Source organism: Pseudopipra pipra, chromosome 3, assembly GCF_036250125.1.
Source record: "Pseudopipra pipra isolate bDixPip1 chromosome 3, bDixPip1.hap1, whole genome shotgun sequence".
NCBI classification, from domain to species: Eukaryota; Metazoa; Chordata; class Aves; order Passeriformes; family Pipridae; genus Pseudopipra; species Pseudopipra pipra.
This window is the reverse complement of record NC_087551.1, coordinates 259,519-280,738: the sequence shown is the minus strand read 5'-3', so window position 1 is coordinate 280,738 and position 21,220 is coordinate 259,519. Positions and strand designations below refer to the sequence as shown.

The 21,220-nt window shown below is 52.7% G+C and overlaps 1 protein-coding gene across 3 annotated transcripts in view; it reads left to right on the top strand.

Annotated features, from left to right (window-relative positions):
* Positions 1 to 720: 720 nt before the first annotated feature.
* SLC24A3 (solute carrier family 24 member 3) overlaps positions 721 to 21,220 on the top strand; it is a 122,157-nt gene continuing 101,657 nt past the window's right edge. The window contains exons 1-2 of one of the 3 annotated variants that reach the window (XM_064650913.1): positions 721 to 882; positions 20,939 to 21,076. In XM_064650913.1, the coding sequence (XP_064506983.1) occupies positions 753 to 882; positions 20,939 to 21,076 (268 nt within the window). In that variant the 5' untranslated portion in view covers positions 721 to 752. Of the gene's footprint in view, positions 883 to 15,279; positions 15,323 to 20,938; positions 21,077 to 21,220 lie in introns of those variants that run through there. The other 2 variants (XM_064650912.1, XM_064650914.1) reach the window with 2 other exon arrangements.

Genomic DNA, 21,220 nt, shown 5'->3' with positions numbered 1-21,220 from the left:
CTGCAGAGGCAGCTGTTCCCTTGTGTGTGCACAACACCCCTGGCTCAGCAGAGCCCACAGATACCTGCATTACTGTTGCAATACTAATCATGACTTTACATGGAAGGACAGAGGAAAGGTTCCAGCCAGCCCAGCTCCTCCAGCCTGGGAGCCCCAGCAGCAGAGGGATGGAGCGGCTGTGCCTGGGCTGTCCCGTGCCCCAGCGCCCCAGCGGGGTTGGGAGCTGTGGTGGGAGCGAGGGAACGATGCCCAGCGAACCTGAGGCCAGGCTGGGTTGTGCCCGCAGCTGGACCCCTGCGGGTGGTGCGAGCCCTGGGCTGTGGGCTGGGGGCAGCGGGTTGGGAGCAGCGGGCAGTGGGCTGGGGGCAGTGGGCAGTAGGCAGTGGGTTGGGAGCAGCGGGCAGTGGGCTGGGGGCAGTGGGCAGTAGGCAGTGGGTTGGGAGCAGCGGGCAGTGGGCTGAGGGCAGTGGGCAGTGGGCAGTGGGTTGGGAGCAATGGGCAGTGGGCTGAGGACAGTGGGCAGTGGGCTGAGGGTAGTGGGTTGGGAGCAGTGGGCAGTGGGCTGAGGGCAGTGGGCAGTGGGTTGGGAGCAGTGGGCAGTGGGCTGACGGCAGTGCCCCCAGCCCGGCCGTCCCCGCCCCGTCCCGCCCGTGCAGGGGCGGTCGGTGCGGGGCGGTCGGGGGCGGTGCTGCGGAGCCCGGCGGGGCTCGGCGCGGCGCGGGGAGCGGTCGGAGCGCAGCGGAGCGGCCGCGATGGGCGCCCCGGCGGTGGAGCGGCGGCGGCTGCGGCGGCGGCGAGGGCGAGGGGAGCTGCTGCGGGGGCAGCTGGGCGTGCTGGCCGCCCTGGCCCTGCTGCTGGCCGGCGGCGCGGCCGCGCGCGGCGGTGAGTGCGGGGCCGGCGGTGCGGGGCCGGGAGAGCGGGGCCGGGAGAGCGGGGCCGGGAGAGCGGGGCCGGGAGAGCGGGGCCGGCGGTGCGGGGCCGGGAGAGCGGGGCCGGGAGAGCGGGGCCGGGAGAGCGGGGCCGGGAGAGCGGGGCCGCGCCGGGGGGCGGCAGCGCGGCCGGGCCGCCGGGGCCGGGGGAGCCGGGCTGCGGAGGGAGGCAGCGGGGGCCGGGGCAGCCGGGGCTCCCCTCGCCGGGGTCCGCGCCGGGGCCCGGCCGGGCCGGGGCGTTGTGCGCCGGGGGCGCGGCGGCTCCGCGGGCGGAGGGGAGCGCAAGTTGCCGGAGGTCGGAGCTCGGCGGGGCGGAGCGGGGCCCGCCCGGCGGCCGCGGGCTCGGGGGCGCGGAGGGCTCGGGGCGGTCGGAGCGGGGTCCCGGGGACGAGGCCGAGGCGGCGGGACCGTGCCCTCGGTCCGGGTGTCCCCTGCCCTCGGTCCGGGTGTCCCCTGCCCTCGGTCCGGGTGTCCCCTGCCCGCCGGGCACCGGCCGCGCGCGGGGCGATCGGGACCGCTCCGCGTTTCGCTTCGCAGCTCTTTGAGTGTAAGCAGAATTTAGCCACGGCTTATTTTCCTTTTAGCGAAGGAGAGCGTACCCCTCCGTGACTCGAATTTGCTTTTTAAATAAACAGACGTGTCTAAAGGGTTTCACGGTGTCCAGCATGGTGTGAGGAATGCTCTGATGTTTAGGGAAGAGCACAAACACCAGCTAAGGCTTGAGCGCAGTGTTTCTGGTGGAGTGTAACGATGTTCAGATGGTTTTTTAAGGCTCAGGACTTGAATGCCCTCAAATTAATCTAATTGTCTTTTTTTTTTTGTACGTGTCTTCTAAAACTTAAGCTTTTTCTCTCAAACGTGGTGATTCCTTCCGAGGAGTAAGGCCAGGAAAGACATGAGCATCGTTGTAAGTAAACAGGAGCGTGTGCATGTACTGAATTATGTTTAGGTCTACCTGTACGGCAGACGTGGATGTGTGACACCAGTGTCCATCCTTCCTTTACCTAAACATCAAGGCTGCTGGTTCGGAGGTGTGCACCAGACCTGTGCTCTCTTCCCCCTTTCTGTCGTGATCCATCTCCAGCAGAGCAGACTGGCTGCATGCTGCTCGCCTTTGCCACGTGAAAAACTGTAGATGACATGGTAAATTTGAGGCCTGTTTTAGAAGGGGCAGAGTGCACTCCTCTCCCTGAAGGGCAGTGTGGATTCCCCTCCCGTGTTTTAGGGTCCCTGCTGATGCAAAGGGAGCTCTGTTGGCTGTAAATGGCAGTGCCACAGGTGCATGTGTCTGTGCTCTGCTTGAGCTGCCCAAACGTTTCCCAGCTGGTGCTGCAAACTTGTGTCAGAGCTCTCGCTGTTTTGCTTCAGTTTGGGAGCCCAGCTCACGTTGTGATCAGTTTGCTTAAAATTAGTCTGAGAGGTGAGAAATGGCACAATAGACCCGGCGCCCTGTGTGCCTGCAGCCATGCAGAGCTGGCAGTGACAAGGAGAAGAATCGTTTTACAGGTGGAAATTTTCCACAGTGCCCACTGCATCCACTGGCCCAAAGTGATGGGGCTCTCTGGGGAGCCTCGCCTACAGCCTGATGCTCTCTGGCATTTGTGGGCGGGAGGTGCAAAGGTGTGCTTCTGTTTATCGAGTTCAGTATTTTTCCCACATAAAAATGGGGGGTTTGAGATCCAGCACGAACTTTTGACTGGACTGCAGCGCTGTGGTGTGGAGCGGCCTCTCCGTCCCTGCGCTCCGGGGCGTGTTCGCTGGGCCGTTTGGGGCACTCGTGGTGTGTGGGGCTGGCACGGCTCCCTCGTGCCCCTGCTGCCAGAGGGACCCACGGTGTCAGGCCGGGTGTGGGCTTTGCTGGGCTGCAGTGGAGGTGCTGGAGTGGCTGCTGCTCCTGGAGAGCCTTCGCGTGGAGGTGTGATCCAGCTCGGTAACCCCGGGCTTGAATCACCTTTTAGGATGATACATTGTCGTTTTTAATGCTGCTGGTTTTCTTAGTCAGTCCCCCTCCCCTCAGGCACTGGCTGGCCGTGGCCTGGATCTGGAGGAGCATGGCTTTTCGGGTCAGTGGTGACCTGTGTGTGCAGAGGGGTGTGAGGTGCCAGAGCCTCCTTTGTGAAGTGTGTGTACTGCATGTCCCTGCAGGACACAGGCTAGAGCCCTTCTGAAGAGGCAGGTAACCACAGTGTTTTAATTGATGAACCATCTGGAGTGAGCAACTCTCGGGGACAGGGCACAAGCTCTGGGTTTCTGTTGTGGTGCCTCCCACTGCTTTTCTGAGGGACTTAATCTCTCCGTGTCTCGTTTGGCTGGATCTCGAAAAGGAGGCTCTTTGTCTAAGTGGCTTTGAGATCTCCTGATGCTAAATGATGCGTAATAGCAAAGTGTTAAAACATTATAATGTTTATATGAGGCTCATTCCAATGATCTCTATGTTCCACAGGGCTCAGGTTTTCAGAAATAGATACAGTGCATATTAAGAAGAAATCCAAGTTCCCATAGTTTATCCGGGCAGTGAACATACAGCTGGGATGCCTCTTTCTCTCTTCAGGCAGTGTAACTCTGTGGTTATGCTCTCACGTTAAGGGAGTCACACTGGTAACTGAGAGGTGTAACTGAGATCAAACACGGCCCTACAGACCCCAAGTCCAGCTGCCAACTGCTGGACTGAGTGACCCTGCCATCCTTGCAGAAAGAGCCAAAGGAAGCATGAAGTTCTTTTTTTTTTTTCCTTCTTTGTCCCCCCCCATCAGTCTGACTCAAATTCTCTCTTCTAAAGAGAGGGAGGAGTGGAGACTTCATTACATGAGACCATCTCTCAAATAGTAATGATTCAGGTTTTTCAAGAGAGGCTTCTGAGTCAGGCCTTTTACCAGTTTGCTGTCAGACAGCAAAAATAGCAGGGGCATCAGTCAGTGGGTTTTTCTTTTCTTCTTTCTGTGTTCCTGTGTTTTTGGCAGGAGGGTAAGGGAAAGCTGGGTCCGATTCTGCAGGCCTTACTCATGGGGATGGGCACATCCAAGCACATGGAGTTGCCTGTGTGATTCAAGCATGGAAGATTTGGGTTGCTTATAAGTCTTGTTTTAACTTGATTGGGAGTGAAGTATTTAGAGGGGTGGAGCAAGGCCTGCATTTTGACTGGCTCTGAGAATTACCCCAAATCCAAAGCTCAGGCTGTTTTCACAGGACTGATTATTGCCTGGTCCTTGTGGCCTGTGGAGGGTTGAGAGCATCTGTGTCATGAGAACACATTCACAGAAAGCCTCTGAGCGATCCTGGATGGTGTGGTGGGAGATGGGAGCAAAGATCCTGGCATGTCTGCCTTGCACCCCTGTGTGGCTGGAGGAGCTCACAGGACTGGAATGAGCCACGTAGGCTGTTTCCTCCTGACCGCTTTGTCACGGGCCCTGCCTCAGAGGGCTTTTCCTTACAGATCTCCTTACTGCCAAAATAACGTTGAAGAACCTTGGTGTGACAGATCCTGGTCCTCTGGCTGGGAGTTAAGTGAAAACTCCCTGATTTCATTTGAATGTTTTAGTTTGTGCAAACCAAGAAACCCAAACCGAACTTTAGAGGTCATGCAATGAAAGCACAAAAGCAGTTGTTTTCCTCACCTCTCCAGCAGAGCGTAATCCAAGCTCCAGTGCGAGTAATCCTAGCCCAGATGTAATGCTGTAATCGTTGGACCCCTGGATGTGGGAATTTACCCTCATAAACTCGGGAGAGGCATCAGGCCAGAGTGTGGTATGTGACCTCTTTGGCAGGGAACTTGTTTGGCCTTGCAGGAAATGACTTGTTCATTTATTTAGTACTTGTTCAAGGTCCTGCACCAACAGCCGACTGGGACTGAGCTCTTGAGCCGAGCAGCTCGGGGGGTGGCAGGGATGGGGCACATGGCAGTGCCTGGGGGGACGTGGGGGAACCTGCTTAAAGCTGTGCTTGGCTGTCAGCATCTGCTTCGGGCACCCCCAGAGCAGGGCTTGTACAACTGGCCGTGGGTCTGGGCCAGCTGCAGGGTCTCCTGAAGAACTGCCTTAGAAACGTCCAGGTCTCCGCTCCTGTTTGGAGTCCACTGGGTTAAAACGTTAGGGCAGTGCCGGGCTGGCTGATTTCCCAAAGTTGGGTGCCTGGGGTAGACTCTGGCATACCACCTGGAACCACAGGAGCCTGGTGCTTGGGATGTGGATGCAGGATGCTCAGGGAGCTCTGGCTCCAGCAGGACATGGGAGCAGAGGGATGCTGGCCACCCCAGCTGCTCACAAACACAGTGAACACAAGGCTGTGAGAGGGTGAGGAGCAGAAAGCCCCAACAGCTGTTATTCCATGTAGGTTTGCGCTCCACACCTGCCTGGGCTGATTGAGCTGTCCGGGTTCAGTCCTGCCCTGTCCGTGGCTCGTGCTCTGGCGTGGCAGTGGCCCTTAGCTGAGCCTTCTCAGCAAGCTAACCCAGCAGGAAGCTAGCCCAGGATAAATACAGGGGGTTTTCTGCCAAATTAGCACTCTAAAATGAGTCGGTGAAGGGCATTAACAAGCCAGAGAGCCCTTGGGTGGTGGCTGTGATCAGAACAGCAGAGCTCGTGGTGAGGTGGGCATGGTTTGTTGGTTCTGTCCCACCCTTTTTCAGTGGTTCCCTCGTGCTGTTAGTCTTAAATGGTCCGTACTTAGAGGAGGCAGGCTGATCATTCGGCCCATTTTTGGTCAGAGATCCTCAAAAGGCTTGGCTGGACCTCTCATATATTCATGTGGCGGGTACTTGTGTCTGTAGGCTCCTGGGAGGGAGACTGTGGAAAACAAACTGTCCTGGGGTGGGAGAGGGTCATTTAGGAGCTCAGCAGTCAGCCCTGCAGTTTGGAAAACTCCTCTCACCCCTGGAGCTGACCTGCTTATAGGTATTAGCCTGTCCCAGGGCACTCTTCTCTATTTTGTCTCTGTTCTTCTTTAAATTGATGGCAACTTTATGGTGGCTAGAAAAATAAATGTGGGGTTTTTTTATGGTTTTCGTTCCTTTGGAGTAATTTAAGTTACCCTTTCTAGCTCTCTTGTCCACAAGGAAGTATAAAAAATTTAGTTTTCATAGAGCCTTCCCTAAGATAAAACTTGAAGGAAAGAGCTGGGTTTCATGAAACCTGTCCCCGGAAACCTTGGAGTTCTGTGTTTTGGAATGAAATCCACGTGGGGTTCCTTGAGTGCAGAGCCTGAGGGATGCACCTTGTTACACCCTTGCTTGGAAGCCAGTGCAGCAGCTCATGGCAGCCCCTGCGGGCGGGCACAGTGGCGGAGCTGCTCGGTGCTGGCATGGCCGTGCTCTCCCCCTGCTTGTCACAGCCCACAGCCAGGAAGTTGAGCTGCAGCAGTGCATTTTTTTTTTTTTAATAAAAGGGGGTTTTACCCTTTTCCAGCCTTGTCTTCCTTGCCCTTCTCTAGAGCAGACTTTAGGCTTGGGATTTTAGAAAGCACTGGAGGTGTTTGGAGGCTTTGTTCTGCTCCGGGTTTTACCTTGGCTATTACCACGAGTCAAGTCAGACTGATGCCAAGAGCCATTGGTATCCTCATCCTAATTTTTTTCCACTGCTGTGGCTTTATGGGAAGAAGCAGTTGGGCATGCCCAGGTGTCTGTAGCCCTGCCACTGTAATCATCGTGTCCCGTAGACATGCTCTCAGGAGAAAAGGGTCACAGGGTGAGTAAATCTTCGTGGCTGGTTTGCATTACTCACAGCATCAAAGGGAAATCCTTTGAAAACCAAGTGGTAAATGTGTGTAATTTGCAGCTCATGAGTGGGTTCTTGGCTGAGCCTGAAGGGATGCAGGTGTTCTACCTCTCCTCCCTGTGGGATCCTTGCTGGACTGCTGGACTCCTCCAGCCCTGAGCAGCCTGTCCTTGTGTTATTTACTGCCAAGGGCATCCTGACGGGGTGTTTGCAGTTAGAAACCCCTTGGGGGCAGTTCCATCTCCTGGCGCTGTCTTTTCTTGCATCATCTTCCACAGAAGGTCAGGTCTCCACAGCAGTCAGCGAGAAGGAGACCTGATTTTGTCAGCTTGGAAATGATAGTGGTGGAGCTGCCTTGTTAGGGAGGTGGCCTTGGGATGAGCCCGCTGTACCTGGGGATTTGCCAGGGTGGTGAGGCCTCCATCGCTTCGGCAGCAGAGCCAGGTACCTCGAAGGAGCATCTGCACATCTGCAAGACAGGAAAGAGGTGCAAGTCAGTGTGTTTGTACTGTAGTGTGGCTGGATCTCAGCAAAATGCTCAGTTTTAAAAATCTCTAGATGCTGGGCTTTTCTTTAGGAGCGGGCTGAGAAGACTCTGGAAGTGATGATATTTCTAAAGAAGGAAAGGGAGCAGGATGGGATGTTATCCAGCAACAAGGGCTGATGAATAGGAGCCCACAGTATCTGCAGATGACTCCAGGCTGGATTAAAATCAGGAGCTTGATGTTGACTGGAGATGTTTAAGCTGATATTTTTTTTTTGAGGTATCCCTGAGACTAGGAGCACTGTACCAAGGGCTCCAGGGAGAAGTCCTGAGTCTTGTTCTTCTGGAAAAAGGGAAGCATTGAAGAGGAGTCCAGATGTGGTGTCCAGGGAGAGAGCCGTGTGGGACAGTACTCGCTGGGACTTTATTTGCCTTTTATGGACTCTTTTGGCAAACATGGAATGTCATCTGCCTATAAGCCATGCCTGTGGGAAGCAGATGGTCTCCAGGTCCTGATGGGGACCTAGAAATGTCCCAGAGGCCCAGGGGAGAGGGGAGTGGGAGTGTGTCTCCAGCTGTAGCTCCTGCCCTGCGCTGCCCTCTCGCTCAGCTCTGCAGGCTGCCCGTGGCAGGCCGGGGCACGGGCGATGTGCTGGTGGATGTGAGCGTGTGTTGAGAAGGGGCCATACCTTTCATAGAGAAAACCCACTCTTGCGCTCAAAGGGGTGTGAGAAGGGGTCTGGAGGCATGGATTTGGTGGGTTTGGAGCCATCCTCTGCAGAGCTGTGAGCCCACAGCTGTGTGAGGTGGCTGAGGTGCTCGGCCTGGCCTGACCTCGCTGTACCTGCAGTGGTGTGTGCGGGGCTTTGGCTCAGAGCCGTGTCTGTGTGCCCACAGGCAGTTAGGCCAGGGACCTGCGGCATGGGAAGGGCTGGGCCTGAGTTCACGTGGGCTCGTGTGTGTACGAGGTTAACCAGGTCCTTCGTCACTCAAGCCACTCTTCAGCCTGTGGTCTTGTCAGAGGAAATGAGGCAAGTAAGCATGTCCTCGAACTATAAGGGCTGAGCCTACAGGGAAACTGAGGCACGAGAGAAGTGCCTGGGATTCTCCTGGCACAGGAGTGTCAGACTCACATGGAGCTCAGGTCTGCAGATGGGGTTTTGCACTGTCCAGAGTGTTCTGACGTGTCCTTATGGATCAGCCCCGGGAAGCTCCTGTGGCCCCATGGTGGCTGAGGGGTTGAAGTGCATAGCCAGGGTGTCCTGCTGCCCTCAGCACAGTGTATCTCGTCTGTTGCAGTGCTGGAAGAGGAGAAAGACGTGTTTTGATATTGCTGAGTGAGCTCCTCTAAGGGGAACGTTGGTATGCCAAGGCTCATCCTCAGCATTTGCTCCAGCAGCAGGCATCACCTATCCAACCAGAACTGCAAGCAGGTTTTGATAGCTCCACTGGGAAAGAGCCTGCTAAAGTCCAGGAAAAGAATCTTTTTGATATGCAAGCCAAAAATGTGCTAACTGAGCTACAAACAACTGAAGGGTCTGCTGTTAAAGTAATCCTCATTCAGAGATAGACTCAACTGGTTTTTTTTCCCTAAGATGGCCAGAACATCCTGTAACATAAAGCAGGAGGAGAAACGAGCCTTACATGGACATTGCTTTCTCCTCTGAGAAGACCTACCCTGCAGTTCTCAGTGCACCTCTACGTAATAGTTGATTTGTATTTTGTTGAGAGAATGGGACAGAAAGAAACTCTTGTAAATGAATGTTGCATACACTGACACAGTGCAGCAGTTCATTTTAGGGAAAGCAGAGCATAAGCTGTGCCATTTGAGGTTATGCACCATGACGTGTACAAAAAGGCCCATTGCAATGGAGTTCTGTTGTTAAAAAAGAGTAGGTACACGTGATGTGCGACTCCCAGGGTGGTGGCAAGCAGAAAAGAGCTGTTAAATGCCCTGCTTTTGTGGTCAGTGAGTGCCATGCAGTTTGGGGGCTGGTGGGGATTCTGGCTGTGATCCTACTTGACACGTGGGTTCCACTCTCTTCCCTGCAGGAGGGTGCCCGGTGCTGTGGTGGGGCTGGGGCAGAGGATGCTGTAGAGCCCTGTGGAGGACAACAGCCCTGCTGAACTGCACAGCCAGGAGAGGTCTCACTGACGGGGTGGAATGAAGCCCTTTCTGGATGTAGGCTGCTGGACAGCTGGGTGGACCAGCCCCTGGGTGGAACCAGCGTAGGGCACCGTGGGTCACATCTTTTGACGGGGCACAGGTTTCACATCCTGGGTCTCTGTGGGCAGGGACCATCCTGCTGCAGTACTGAGTGCACTGGCTGGTGCCAGGGTCCTCACAGGCCTTGTGAAAACCAAGCTGGGACGAATCCTTGTCCCAAAGGGCTCCTTTCCAACGCAGTGACCTGTCAGATACAGCTTGCTTGTTCACAGCGCGCTCGTTCAGCAGGTTCCATGGGTGGTGCTCCCAGCACAGTGCTGCTGGCTGTGGGCTTCTCAGGAAGCAGAGGCATTAGAGGGGAGGGAGGGGGAGAAGAGGCAGTGCTTAAAAACCCCCTCAAGTTAATTTTGCTGCTGACTGCTGACAAAGTAAAATAAATTGAGTTTCGTGTTCTTTGGATTTATTCTTGCACTGAATTGGAGGAGGCAGCAAATCAAGCTCGTTCAGAAGTGGATGAGTTTTCCGAGAAAGTAACTGAGTAATGTAAAAGCCTCTTGAGTTAAGAAATGATCCAAAGGGAGGTTGCAGGAGTGCCTGTCTCCATAGCAGAGGTGCTCCAGGCCTCTGAGCATCTTTGTTGCCTCCTCTGGACTCGCTCCAAGAGGTCCACGTCCTTCTGATGTTGGTAGCCCCAGAGCTGGATGCAGTACTCCAGGTGGGGTCTCACCAGAGCACAGCAGTATTTTTAAAGCCCTGACCATAAGGCTATTAAAAAAAAAAAAAAAAAGCCAAGGCTTTTTGTTTCATTTTAGTGAAAGCCATGTATTTTTCCAGGGGAAGCACGAGTTCTCCTGACCCCGCCGTGTGTCCCTCGGGTGCGTGGCTCCGCAGCACCCGAGGCGTGGGGCCGTGTGCGGGTGGCAGGGCTGTTTGGGAGAGGGAGGCTGAGCACCCGAGGACGCTGGGGCTGGCGTCTCAAATTGTTTAAATTGACTGTGGTGGCACAGTGCCAGCTGACACCAGCTGAGAATCTGGACAGAACAACTTGTCCAAGGTCACCTCACGGGCTAATAGCAGAGCAGTGAATTAAACCCGGGTCTTCAGAGTCTCACTACAGGGTAAATAAAGAATTGCTTACCACTTCTTGGGGGGTCTGCCTGTCTTAAAGCCTTATAAAGAAAAGACAGCATCAAACTCTTGATTCTGGTATGATGTAGAGCACTATCCTTTTGTGCCAGGATCTCTGGTTAAAAATAGAAAGTTTTTTCCCCTCTATAGCATTATTTATTTCCTTTATACACTTTATGGCGTTCCAGGCCAGGCTCATTTCTCAGAGGAGAGGGGCAGAAGTGCTGCTGTGCTACTCGGGACTGGTACCTGTTTGTGCTCAGGTCGCTTTTGTGACTGTCTTTTCCAGCAGGTAGGGAACATTCCCCAGGTGGAAAAAGTAAGAGTGTAGTTAGCAGTTTGGACACAAATTGCATCCAAGTCATCTACTTGTAGGGACAGATTGCCTTTTTAGGGGTCTGCAAAGGAGTCTCTACAAGGTTCAGTCAAGCTTTAGTACAGAAGCCCTTGAAAACCTTCAGCAGGCTCATGTGCTGGTGTCCCCCTGGTAAGGGCCAATCTAAAAGCTGCTGAAGCCAAGAATTGGTTTTGATAGTTTTCTCTATTCATCTGTGGTCATTTATGAAGTACTTCCTCCATGTGTGTAGAGATGCTTTGCTTTTTTTTTTTTCCCCTTTTCTTCTTTTTTCCCCAAGCCCTTGAAAAGCTTTTTCAGTTGCCATCATGATGGTTTGGGTATGGGAGAGAGAATGGGAGTTAAATTAAAATTCAGGGTCTGCAGCAGAGAGATGCAAGGCTGAGCAGTTGGTTCTTGCTGGAGGGAGTCCCACGGCTGATTTCCTCATGTGGGACTGGGAAAAGGGACCCAGAGGGTACAAAGCCGAGTGGAAGGAGCAGGACAGTGGCTGTGCACTCCCTGTCCTGTGACATCCCTCTGTCCCCACGTGCATCCTGCCCAGGGGAGCTGGGGCTGGCACCCATGTGCTCAGGTGAGCTTGAGCTCCACAGCCAGATCCATCTGCAGAGATGAGGGACGAGCTCTCAGCTGGAGGGAAGGACCAGGGTCAACCTGGGACAGCTCAGTAGTGACACCTGTTGACTGGGAGAATGGCTGTGCCGGTGGCTGAGGTCGGGAGGCCCACGGGAGGCAGGAGAAGCCCGGCTGTTTTGGTGTGTTAAGCCTTGGTTTGGGCCATCAGTGTGTAAGGGAGGAGCGGAGGTGGTGCGGTTTGTTAGCAGATCCTCTTGTGGGAGGGAACCTGCAGCAGGACATGACTGACTTTTTCCAGGTAGCTGAAGCTGGAACTGTCACCCTGGCTGATTGAAACGTGCCTGGCTCCGGTTTGTGATTCCCGTGGCTGCTGGGCTTTATCCTTCTCTTTCCTGAGTACCAGATTTATTTCTAGATATGTTTACTTACTTCTAATAAATATAAGGCAGAGATGTCCTGAGGCTTCTATATATATTTGTCTGTAATTAAGGTAGGATTAATTGCTTAAAATTGTGTTTAAGGGCCTGTTCTGAGATCAGCAGATAGGAGCATGAGATAAAATGCATAATGAATACATTATGTTATAAATAATGGACACAGCCTGTGCACAGGCATCCCTGAAAGGTAATAGCTCTTTCAATATTTAATTAAGTGGGTACCATAGGGAAAACACTCTCTGTGACTAAGGTAATTTTCAACCTGGCTTAGCAACACAGATCAGTCTGAGCGAGGGCAGAGACCTGGGTGCAGTGTGGGGACCCTCGGTAGGCACCGTTCATGGTCACCCAAGGACAGGTTTGGTGCCTGGAGAGCTGGTGGGAAGGGTTAGTGTTGGGGGTTGATAGGAGATGCAGATAGCACCTGAAAGATTTCTTGGTACTTCTGCTTTGCTCGTTTGCTGATCTAGGAGCACAGGAAGCCTCGTGCTTCTGTTGGCTGTGTAGAAGCAGGCTTTCCACAAGGACACCTGATGGATGCTTTCTCCTCTTGGGAGCCCTTTTGCCTGTGGCTGACTTATGGCCGCTCCAGAGCAGATCCATTTGCAGGCCAGTGGTAGGGAGCAGGGTTGGGTGAAGGACCACAAGCACCATGGAACATCTGAAGCATCTTGCTGGGGCTCTTGCTCTCCGGTGTTAATGTCAGCCCCAGGCACTGGGATCAAAAGAGCTGCATTAGTGCCGGGCACTGGGAACAAAAGAGCTGCATTAGTGCCGGGAATTCAGTTTCCTGGGGAGGAGGGCACAGCATCAGTTCCGAGGGTGTTCTCCCGACAGGTACAGGAAAAGGGGAATGGCCCCCACTCCGAAGGGCCTGGACTCCCACCTTTAACCCTCACTGCTCGTTCACGGTGCCCAGCTCCTGCACACTCCCATTTCATCGTGCTTTAATCCCTGTTCTGGTACTGCAGTTCTGCCACGCCAGGTGGGCAGAGGAGACGCCTCAGCCTGTGAGGGCTGCCAGGCCTGGCGGGCCCTCCCGCAGGCCCTCCCGAGCCTCGGTGGGCTTTCCCTGCTTCCTTCATCCCTGCCTGGCTATCAGTGGCCTTCCCCGAATGTCACATCACGTTGGGGCTGCTCCCAGGGAGCAGATCCAGGCTTGGTACTGAACAGTGGGGTTAAACATCAGAGCTGGTGTCTCGTCTGGGGCCGAGACCTCGTCTCCGTGCTCAGAGCGCGCGTTTGCAGCGCCGTGGAAGCAGTAAATAACAACGATTAAACAAATACCAGTTACAGATTTATGTACTGTTGTTGCAGGGAAACACAAGGGGAAAAGAGTTGTAAGGCAAAGAGAGAGGAGAAATAGTCTTTTTAACTTGAAAAACATGTTTGTACTGAAATTGGACACAAAAGCTCCTTTTTCCCTCGTGCTTGTTTATTTTTTTGCAAGTTCCATTTTTTTCTTTATCTTTTGTGGAGAAAAGCATGAAAAACCCTCTCTTTTGTGACAGCTTCCCTATAATCAGAGATACCAGACTGGGAGCCAGGGCTTATGACAGTCTTTTTTCCTTTTCTTTCTTTCTTTCCTGGAAGGGGTGGCTTATTTTCAGTGCTCAGAGCACCCAGCAGGCCTGTTCCAGCTGCAGTCCCTGGGAGCTCTGGGTTTGCTGTGCACGAGGGTGTCACATTTCATACGTTTTAGAATTTAACTGGGAAAAACTCATGGTTTCTCTTTTTTTTTTTGGGGGGGGGAAGGGGGAAGAACTGCTATGTTTCTTTTCCCAGCACGCCTTTATGATACTCTCGGACTAAATTTAATTCTGCAGAATTATATTTAGCTGAAAGTGTAAAAGAGGACAAACCAAACCAAAATAAAAGACTTTATTCCAGGTTGATTAAAACATTTCATCTGACCCAAAACTGTCTTTTCTCCTACTCTGTCAGCCCAAAATTAGGAGAGAAATATATAAATGTGGGGGAAGGACCAGTGACTGTTCAGCTCCTGAGCACAAACCCCCTCAGTCAAACCCCAGGTATTTGCCCTTGTCACGTGGGTTTGGAATAGAACTTGTTTTTCACTGCTTTTTAAAAGGTAAATGTCTTCTCCAGAGAATTACACTCTTTCTGTAACATGCTACCCAAGCCCTCCAAGAAACAAGGGTCTGTCTGGTAACAGTGAGGCTCTCAAGTACTGCTTTTTCAGCCTTGTAGGGTCATGATTTCCAGGTTTGAGCAGCCACAGGATCTTGGAACTGTATAAAAAGTAGCACTGTTACTGATGGAAAATCAGTTTTAGGTTATTTTTAATTCATTGCTGCTAATTGTTTTCTTTGCTGTCTACCATGAAGAAGGAAAATTGTGATGCTTGAGTTTGCTCGGGCAGGCTGAGATGAGCCGGGTGACTTGTGGCACAGCCACCTGTGGCACACTGTTCCTGCTGTGAACCTGGCCTTCTCCGGGAAGGGAGGCTCTGGGGAAGTGCAGGGAAAGGAAGGAGCAGGGAGTCTGGATGTGCTTGGGGATTGCTGGCATCCCTCACAGGGAGCAGAGAGAGGTGCTTGGGAAGGAGGTTGGTCAGGGAGAGGAGCTGCCCCGAAGACATGTTGGGGAGGGGGATTTGCTGCCCATCTTCCTTTTCTGCCTCTGAAAATGTCTTTTCTATTTATTAGGCAGGGGTGGTGGGAGGGGGAAGTGCTGGCATCTAGAGCGGAGTGATGTGAAGGATGCTGCTCTAGCTACCCCTGCAATTCTCCTCTGTGACAGCCACAGAAGCAGGAGAAGACAAAAGCAGAGTTTGCTGGCTGAGATTAGGAAACCACTTCATGTTTGGAATGTCACGGGGCAGAAGGAACGGGCAGCATCTCTCAGGGAAGGTGTGCTGTGCCAGGGCGCCGTGGAAATCACGCCGGGCAGTCCTGGCTGCCAAGCAGCAGAGATCATATCAGCAGCGTCCAGACCTTCCACTTGTGCCAGGTGAAATGTTTATGAGTTGGGAGTGCCAGCGGAGAGTGAGATACCCCTGAGAAACAAGAGCAGAGAATCAGGCTAAAAATACTCAGTGCTGTTGTACAGATCAGTGGGAAACTGTCACCTTGAGAATCACCTGTGGTTTGAGCAGAGTCACAGAGGTACATCCACAGAAAAACTAGGGAAGTTATTAAAGAAATGAAAAGATTATCATGAGAAAAACCCTGTTTAGTTTAGAGCGGGGCCGAGTCACAGGGGGCATGTTAGGGAGATGTAAAAAGTGGTGGTTTTTTTACAAGGTGCTGTACTGTTCCTTTTGCATTTAAGTGTAAATCAAGTAGAAGGGAATGGTCAATTAAATGGACAACCTGATATGAATAATAAAGAAAACATAAGTTTCTGCACAAACTGGTAATGAACAATCAAGTGCTTTATGGGCTTCACCTGGAGCTTGATGAGCCGTGAGTGCATTTCTACCAGGCACTGCCTGACCTTGGAGTTTTCTTTGCCTGCAGGGTGGGAGCAGAGGCAGACCCCAGCAGAATGCATGTGGCAACTTCACTTTCAGATGGTAGGTAGCTTTTCAGAGTTAAAATAAGCCCAAAGTCACATTTTAGCTGTTGCTGTGAGAGCTGTTGGACCTTGGGAGCGTGCCCTGCCCTCCTGGCTGCAGCTGGGCTGTGAGCAGCACTCAGCTGGGGCTTGTTAGGCTGGGAGGGGCAAAGACTTCCTGGGGCCCTTGGTGGGCTCAGTGTGCTTTAGGAGGGAGCTGGTGAGCCCCTCTCTGGAGGTGTGTGGGAGCCACGTGAGGCTCTGTGAGGAGGACCTGCTGCCGAGGCGGTAAGTGCCCAGGAGTGTGGAGGTTGTGTTGTTCTTGAGTGGGTATCTGCCTTCTGCCTCCTCTGAGGGTGTCCATGAGGGACGGGGGCTACAGAGGCAGCATTTGTGATATGTGTGGTGTGTTTGAGGCTGGGACAGGGCTCTGGGCTCAGGCAGTCAGGCGCTCTGATGCCTCTGAAGGGGTCTTCAAACTGGCAGAGAAGAGAGTTGGTTTGGACAGAGACTGACTGTGTGCTCACTGGTAGGGCAACAGGAGGACTTGTGGTTCACTCCTTCAGGTCTGTTATCCTCCTCTAGGACCAGGCTGGATCTCTAAGAGAGGCTACAGTTACTTCTGTGACACTGAGAAGTGTTTGGGATGTAACTGTGCCTGGGGTTTGGTGGGGGCTGCAGGTGTTTTTTTTTTTTCTGCTAGTGGTCACTTAGTAAATACCTGGGAGGGTATGTGGTGAGGGGTCTTTGGTGCAGGGACCCTGCCCTGTTTGGTGAGTGCCTCAGCTTGGCCTCTGTGCCCCACTCGTGTTGTACAGGCATTGGCAGATATTAACATGGGCAGTGTGCCTTCCCTGCCCTTCTGCACCTTTCCCTTTGGGTTGGCACGTGTGGAAATACAGCTTTGAAATCAGATGGAAGGAGCAGGCTGCTTGTCAAAGCCAGGTGTAGGATTTCTGGGTGGTTGTTGTTGTTGTTGTTTTTCCCCCTGAGGATACTCTATTTGTGGTGTTTGCTGCTGCTGCTGCTTTTGAAATGAAAGCATCTCCCAAATCAGTCTATGAAGAAAGATAATCTATCTATGGCTGTTGCTTAATGCCTGTGCAGTCCCGAGCTCAGATGGTGTGGTGATGGTCTGCAGCAGGTCTGATGGTGGTAGGAGAAACACCTGTGTGCAGGGGCTGGCTGGTCTGGGGCCAGTGGCCAAAGGGACAGAGATGTGGGAGCGCAGCTGTGGGGAGATGCTGCGTTAATTTAGCTGAGTCTTGCTCTTCTAAGAGGATTCACCTGTCTGTCTTAAGGCCACCACACCACTGCTCCCCCCCTCTGCGGTAGCCTAACGTGGAAGCTTGTGCTTGCTTGTTCCAGCTTTTTTCTTTCTCTGAAATACCTCCCTGTTGTTTTAACTGTAGAAAATTTCAGGGAGAGGGAGATAATTCAGCTGGTTGTGAAACCAGCCCTCCAAAATCCAAAGCTGCCACCATGAAAACAATAGATAAAAGGGACAGACGAGAGAGGAGGAAGGGCAAGCATATTTCGGAAGAGCTGTGCTGTTTTTGGCTCTAGCCAGCAGTTTGCATAGAAAGTAGTTTATTGTGAGTGAGAGCTGAGGATACCTGCCAGCTCTGTGGAGCCCTGTGCAGCAGTGCAGTATGCCAGGGAAAGGCAGTGGGGACAGAGCTGTCCCCTTGACTGGGCCAGCCCCCAGCCTGTTGCTTTTGCTGCTCCATGAGCACCTTCCCTCTTGGCTGCCTTGCTGCCCCTCAGCATTGTCAGGCCGAGCCCTGCCCTGTGGTCAGTGAGTCTCTGTGCCTCTCCCAGCAGTGGGTTTGGGTGCTCTGGTCTCCCTTGGCTGGCTCGGGTGTGCTGCCCAGCTGTGCCAAGGCCTCCTGTGCTGTCTGTCTGTCCTGTGGGAGGGCAGGGGCACCCCCAGCTCCACACCAGCCTGCTTTGTCCCCAGTATGTCCCCCTGGGGACAAACCTGATGTCTGCTTTGTCCCCAGTGTGTCCCCCTGGGGACAAACCTGATGTCTGCTCCAAGGTCCTGATGCTCTTCTGGCTTGCGGGGTTCCCGTGCCTTGATGCTGACAATAAACGCGCTTGTGAGATCGGAGTGCAGTTGGGGCACGTGGGGATGTAGTATAGCTCTGTAGTGTTCTTCGTGCTGGGAAGCACACCCGGGATGTGTTTGGCTGTGTTTCTGCAGTGCTGAAAGTTGTGAACTCCAGCTAGAGCCATCTGGAGTAGCGTAAGGAGCTCCTGAGTTCCCACATGGAGATCTGGGTCACACACAGAGCGTTTTCAGGAGTTCTGAGCAATCCGATCAGTTCTTCTTTCCACTCTATTTCATTTTCTTGATGGTAAGTGGAACAGATCAGCAATGTTGCTGGAGAGGCTGTTCTCACCAGACTGCCACCCCAGCTTGGCAGGGACAGGAGTTCCCAGCAGACACAGGCTCGTGTGCTCCCCGTCTCATGTCGAGAGATGCGGCCCCTGGAAACGCACCGTCCGCATTGTCTTAGTGCTGTTACGAAATGCAGAGCAGGCACAAATACAGGGAAAAGTGACTCATGTTCTGCTTGTCCATGGGAACATCTCTGTGAGGAAGCGCGAGTGAAGCTCTCCAGAACCCGGGTTCCGAGTGTGTAATGTAAAACTGGTGCTGGGTAATTGGAGTTGTGGAAAATACCTTGTGGCAACGTTCAGTGCTTAAAAAAAATAATTCATTCACTTTGAAATAGGCTATGGTGCAGCACTTCGGAAAAATTCTTTATTGTAGCAAAGTTTTAGAGGCTGTCACAGTATTTCAGTGCAAAGCCAGCAGCTAGAACATTAAGTAGGAGAAGTGTTCAATCTGGCCTGCCCAAAATGGCAGAGTAGCTAATGCGGGGTGTTTAGCAGTCTTTACCTCTGCTGAGGAAATGAAAAAGTCTTTGTTGTGTTTCCCGTTAAAAGTCATCCAATCCTGAATAACTGCACTTGAGAAAGAGAACTGTTTGCTTTCTTTTTATAACTTTTCCTTGGGAAGAAGAGTTTGGCCGTGGTTGTGGTGGTGGCCTGGGTTCCTGACAGCCCTGCTGTGGGATGCTACGGCCAAGGTGATGTCCCTGGTACTCGTGCCTTGTGCCAGCACCTGAAGCAGGGAGAGATGCTGCCAGGCCAAATCCATGGTGCCTCATGTCCAGTGGGACAGGTGAGGTCCCTGCTGTATAGGCAGCCACATGTGAGGGGTTAAACTGCAGAGAGTCAGCTCCTCCTTGACTGCATCTGCCAAATTCCACACCAGTCCAGCTTTCTGAGTTGTTTTTTGGACGGGTGGGTGAGAGCACAGCTGGTGCCACAGGGCAGCCCTCGAGCTGCCTCCACTACACCACAGGGACTCTTGTTATGTGTCATGAAGTGTCCTTGTTAGCAAGGTTAAAATCTTGATGCGTCCCTGTCTTCACAGGGAAATCCTTGGAAGGCCAAACCTTTGAAAAAGCATCTCCTTTCATCTCTAACTTCTATTTTCTACTGCTCTGTTGAGCAAAATGTGTTTTAGAGTGGAGATACCTTAGGCAGGATTTTGGGGGCAGTGAGCTGCACGTCCTGCCGAGGGACAGCTGGCTCTGCTCAAACCTGGAGGTACCAGAGGAGAGCTTTTGCTGGTGTAGGTCAGAGCTGTCCCATCGAGCTCGGCTGTGCACCAGTTCCGCTGCTCTTTATGCTGATTTTTGTCGATGCTGGATGTAGCCTTTATAAACACTTCTATTGCCAAATTAAGCTTTTCCCCTTCCAAAGTCACCTTAAGTGACTTTCTTCTTCTTTACTCCTTGCTCAGAAGAGTTTGCCATCCGAGACAAAATGGAGGGAGCAGGAGAGGTTCTGCCAGAGCCCCGGGGCCGTCGCAGTCCTCGTGTTCTCCCTTGTGCCATTTCTCTGTGCAGTGACACTCCGTGAAGCATCAGCTGCTTGGAGAAGAGTTCCCCTGCTTTGAAAGCAGCTTGGATGTGGAACTGAAACTGCTTTGCTGAGATGACCAGAGTGTTTGTTGTTATGGGAGGTGCCTGGTGCTGCTCTGTGGCTTGTGCTCCTTCTGGGAAACGCAGTCCACTTCCATCAGCTTGATCTTACTGGTGCTTACAGACTAAACTGGCAGCAAACTCCATTCTCTGACATTAGTAGAGCATAGTAAGGACAAAGTGCTTGGAGCTTCAAATTGTGACATGTAGTTGACCAAGTTAAGTGGTTTTTTTGCTTAGAAAACAGGGGTGCTTCAGGCTGTCTGTGCAGCTGTGGCTCTTCCACCAAACGTGCACCCAGATGACTCCTCTGTGTTGTGGGAATGATGGTCCCAGGCACTGCTGCTGGCCTGGGATGTGTATTTCCAGGTAGCCCCTTCCCAAGTGTTGCCTCCTCACTGGTAGTGTGACATGGAGCTGCCTGAGCAGACCGTGATCTGGGCAGGAGAGACAAGTCTCAGGTTGGCCACCTCTCTCCTCGGGATGTGCCAGGAAACCGAACAAAAGGGTTGGGACCCGCAGAGAACCTTTTCCTTTGTCCTTAATCACCCTCTGAGACATTGTCCCAAGATTCGAATCTCAGGTTTTGCTTTCAGTCTGTCTGCAAAGTGCTGGACAAAACCAGGAGTAGTTCAGAAGTCCTTGTGAGAAAGTCCATGTTCTGCTTGGTGGGAAGGAGATGGGTGGGTGGGTGGAAATCCCACTCAAATGCTGTTTGTTATTAGAGGGGCTCAAGGTCTCTGTTGCTGATTTGGTGCCTGTGCCTGCTCAAAGTGGATGCCTCCTGGATTAAAAAGAAAAAAAAAAAAAAGTTTTTTTCTTCCTGCCTTGAATCTGAACTGGCATAGGATGCATGGAACTGACACATGAGCGTGTGTGTCCAAGGCTGACCAGCTTCGTGCCAAGAGTATTGTGGAAATCAGCCAGCTGGTTTTGTTGACATTGCTAAAATAGAGCTTCACTCAGCAGCACCGGGGCAAAGCTGAGCAGAGCAAGGGGAGAGTCAGGAGAAGTGAGACAAAGCAATGCCCCTGGTGTTTGTGGATGTTTCTGGTGATGGGAGGCAGGGAGGCTGTGCTGGTGTGGACATTCACCGAGGAGCCTGCCTAGCTGTGTGTCAACCATGGTGTTGCTGGGGCCTCCTGCAGCACCAAATTGGCTGTAATCCTGAGCAGAAATGGCTTCAGTGTTGTGGAAGCACGTGCAAAATTCAGCTGGTCCCTGATTCAGTTTGCTGGTCCCTAACAGCAGTGGAATGTGTGCACAAGGAGTAAGTTGAGGTGTTGTGTGTGGTGTTTTGTGAGGTTTTTTTTTGTTGTCATCTTATTTTGGTTTGCTTTTTAACCAAAACAGTGGCTAGTACTCCAGTTTTAAACTGATTGATGCTTACAGCTCTTGTGAAACCACAGATGCTCTTCTGGTATGAAGCGTTGAAGTTGTGGAGGAATGCATCTGGCTCCCATGGGATGGGGAGCTGATGGCAGTGTCCCTTTCCAGTAGGGTTGGAAACTCCACTCTTTCAAAACTGAGGGATCCTGGGTTTTTTGAAATGCAAATGTTGTGGCTGCCTCAGGTGTTCAGGAACAGAGTCAGGAGTTGCCTTTCCTCATGTATCTACTGCTCTTTTCCTCTAGGTTATGATGCCCTGGGCTATTCTGTGGAGGGCAGTGACAAGTGGAGTGGGAGACAGCTGCTGCAAGCCCGAGAGCAGAACACGACTGCCATCCCTGGGGGCGGGGGACAGCCCTACGTCAGGAACTGCACCGAGCCAGGTAGGAATGGAAGGTGCCTCCAGCCCCTCCGTCCTGCACTTGGCTCCCTCACCTCCAGGCAGCTCTATTTGTAGCACCTGTACAGCCACGTTTACTGATTTTTCAAGTCCATAAACTCTGCTTTTCACAGCAGAGCTTGCATAT